The sequence below is a fragment of the Lactuca sativa genome, chromosome 4 (genome assembly GCF_002870075.4).
Source record: "Lactuca sativa cultivar Salinas chromosome 4, Lsat_Salinas_v11, whole genome shotgun sequence".
Lineage (NCBI taxonomy): Eukaryota > Viridiplantae > Streptophyta > Magnoliopsida > Asterales > Asteraceae > Lactuca > Lactuca sativa.
In genome coordinates this window covers 314,643,331-314,646,487 of record NC_056626.2, presented here as the reverse complement: position 1 = coordinate 314,646,487, position 3,157 = coordinate 314,643,331, and the positions used below count along the sequence as shown (strand labels likewise).

The window sequence follows — 3,157 nt, the reverse complement described above, 5'->3', positions numbered from 1 at the left end:
GGTTCCGTTCAGTTTTTCCACAGCAGGTAATTAGTGGAAGAAAGTTTGATAGTGAGCATATGGATGAGGGTATTGAGGGGAATATAAGCATCCATCGAGGAAGAATAAGACATGGAGGATGGGAGAAGAACAGGTGGGGGATGAAGGAGGGGAGATCAACCAATTTGGCTGATACCATGTCTAATATTGAATTCAGAATGAAATAAAATACATACAATACAAACAAATATATAGTGACAATAGGGAAAAGGAAAAGATCTATACTAATGAACTATAAAGGAGGTAATTTAATAGTCGTATATTTTATTGGTTTGTATTTATATGTCTAGCCCATCTATATTTGTATTCGGCCCATTTGTATTTTGAGTAAATATTTTCAATGAGAAGGCAACACGTATGTTATGGGAAAATACTGATTGTGACAGTCACCATGCTTTTGATTGTTGATATTGTTGGTGGTATGAGATATTGGAGTGATGCTTTCATCAACAAAATTCCCGTTCATTAGTCCGTTGTTTCATAATTCTCTCAACGTCATGAGAAGTGGAAAATGGAAAGATATTTCAAAAAACTTCACATAACGGGATGTGTTGATTCTCTGTGACTCTAGATCATACACTATATAAGTCTTTCATCCATGGGGATACCTAACAAGAATACTTTTTATGTTTATATAATTTTGTCAATGTTTCTTATCCCACATAGGAAGGAACATCAAACTTCGGTATGTTTAAATGGTTTTCTCTCTTAGTTCTACTACAATAGACTAAGAGCTTAAGATGGGCTAGTGTGGGGTTGTGACTTTTGAATTACTAATGGTTTACTAGTAATTTAATTATATATTAAATGGTCAAAAGACGGCCTTGGGCCTTGGGGTCTTATGAGATAAATCCGAAATTATTTTTATTTATTATTATTTTTTTAATTTCGGTTTTATTGGGATAAAATTAGTTTTCAGAGGTTATCAAAACTAAATTTTGATAGTTTCAGGTGGATCTGATATAAATGAGTAAAATCTGATTTGTTGGGACTCTTGGAGGAACGACCAAAAACAAACTTTTCCCTCTCCAAATAATTCCATGGACGCATACCGTAAATTCGCCAAACATCAAGTTCTAGTGCAAGAACTTGATTGAAGATAGTTGTATCCTCTATTCAGACATTCATCTACTATTGCACTAATAGGGATGAATTTCTGTTTTAGGACATTGCTTTGCTAGCCTCTATCTTGTATTCAATCTGTAATGATCATTTGTAAGTTTCTTGTTTATGGTTATTTATAGTGTTTCAATTTGATTTATGTAATATATATTCGTATTTATACTGTTGGTTTACACAAGTTGTAACAATCCAAAACACAAATTTCATATTTAAATTTTCAATTTATAGAAATTTACTTTCGAAATGGATCAAACTCTATTGAAAATTCATGTTGAGAAACCTGAAAAATTCAAGGGGACATATTTTAATCGTTGGCAATAGAAGATGTTCTATTTGACAACATTGCATGTGGATAAAGTGTTGACTGAAGATCCTGCAACCAATCCGCCAACGGGCATTGGAACACATGTTCCTTCTGTGATTGAGAATGCTACATATCACAGGATTGTTGATTCTTGGAATTGCATTGAATTGTATTGTCGGAATTATATTCTGAATGCTCTTGATGATTCCCTCTATGATATTTACTCTACTTTCAAATCTGCTAGAGCAATATGGGAATCATTGGAGATAAAACATAAAACTAAATATGCTTGTTCCAAGAAGTCTACTGTTGGAAAGTTTTTGCACTACAAAATGTCTGATGCAAAATCTATTGTGAAACAAGTGAAGGAAATTCAAATCCTTGCCCACGAACTTGACGTTGAAGGTATGGGTTTACACTCTAATTTCCTGGTTGGTTCTATAATTGAAAAAATTACAACCTCATGGAAAGATTTCAAACTTTATTTGAAACATCTAACTGAGGAAATGAGTTTTGAGAAATATGTTCTTAAACTTCATGTTGAAGAAGATCACAAGAAAAATGAAAAGGTTGATGCAGTTTCTTTGGAGGCTAGTGCTAACTTTGTTGTAGGAAGTACTTCTAACAAGTCTAAGATTCAGGAGTTTAAAAGCAAAGGCAAAGCAAGTACTTCGAAGAATGATGACAAGTTCAATCCAAACAAGAAAAAATTCAACAAAAAATCCTGCAAATTGTTGGGTTTGTGGAAGAACTGGTTATAAGGCTAAGGATTGTCGCTTCAAAAAGGGTGGAAACAATGATGGCAATGGTGGAAATTCTAGAAATTCTGGTGGCAAATCTGGAAATCCTGGAAGTTCTAACCAAGAAAATGTTATTGAATCTACAAAACTCTTTGTTGGAATAATTGAAACAAATCTGGTTTCAAATGGTGTTGATTGGTGGGTAGATATTGGTGCTACTAGACACATATGCAACTCAAAAAGCATGTTTACTACTTACCAACAAGTTGATGATGGAGAACCAATGTTCATGGGAAATGCTACTACTACCAAGGTTGAAGGACAAGGGAAAGTGAATTTGAAACTCACATCTGGAAAAGATTTGATGCTTACCAATGTGTTCCATGTTCCTGCTATGACAAAGAATCTGATTTCGGGTCCTATGTTAAGTAACAAAGGGTTCAAAATGGTCTTTGAGTCTGATAAATTTGTACTTACTAAGGGTCCTACTTATGTTGGAAAGGGTTACCTCTATAAGGGACTCTTTAAGTTAAGTGTTGTACCACATAATGATGCTTTTATCAATAAGAATAACGCAGGCACTAGCGCTGCTCCTTCTATGTAGATGCTTGACTCAACTTTCCTTTGACATTCAAGATTAGGCCATGTTAATTTCCAATCATTACAGAGAATGATATATCTTGAAATATTACCTAGAACCTCATTAAACAAGCACACAAAATGTGAGATTTGCACAGAAGCAAAATTCACTAGTCATCCACATAAATCTGTTGCAAAATCAAATGTTATACTTGGTTTAATTCATACTGATTTATGTGACTTTAAATCAACCCCAACACATGGAGGAATGAATTATTATATTACTTTTATTGATGATTGCAGCAAATTTTGTTATGTTTATTTGATGCACACAAAAGATGAAGCCTTGAACAAATTTAAAATTTACAAGGCT

General features: G+C 33.6%; 1 protein-coding gene across 1 annotated transcript; it reads left to right on the top strand.

Annotated features, from left to right (window-relative positions):
* The first annotated feature begins 1,485 nt into the window (after window positions 1-1,485).
* Window positions 1,486-2,809, top strand: LOC111915387 (uncharacterized). The gene is made up of 2 exons (XM_023911049.1): window positions 1,486-2,153; window positions 2,215-2,809. Exons 1-2 carry the CDS (start codon window positions 1,486-1,488, stop codon window positions 2,807-2,809), a joined length of 1,263 nt encoding a protein of 420 aa, XP_023766817.1.
* The last annotated feature ends 348 nt before the right edge of the window (window positions 2,810-3,157 follow it).

What these genes read in the sequence shown, in the direction of transcription:
- LOC111915387 (XM_023911049.1), top strand. Translation starts at nt 1,486, where the DNA reads ATGTTCTATTTGACAACATTGCATGTGGATAAAGTGTTGACTGAAGAT. An exon ending in ACTTCGAAGAATGATGACAA is followed by an intron (nt 2,154 to 2,214) that starts GTTCAATCCAAA and finishes GGTTTGTGGAAG; the next exon opens with AACTGGTTATAAGGCTAAGG.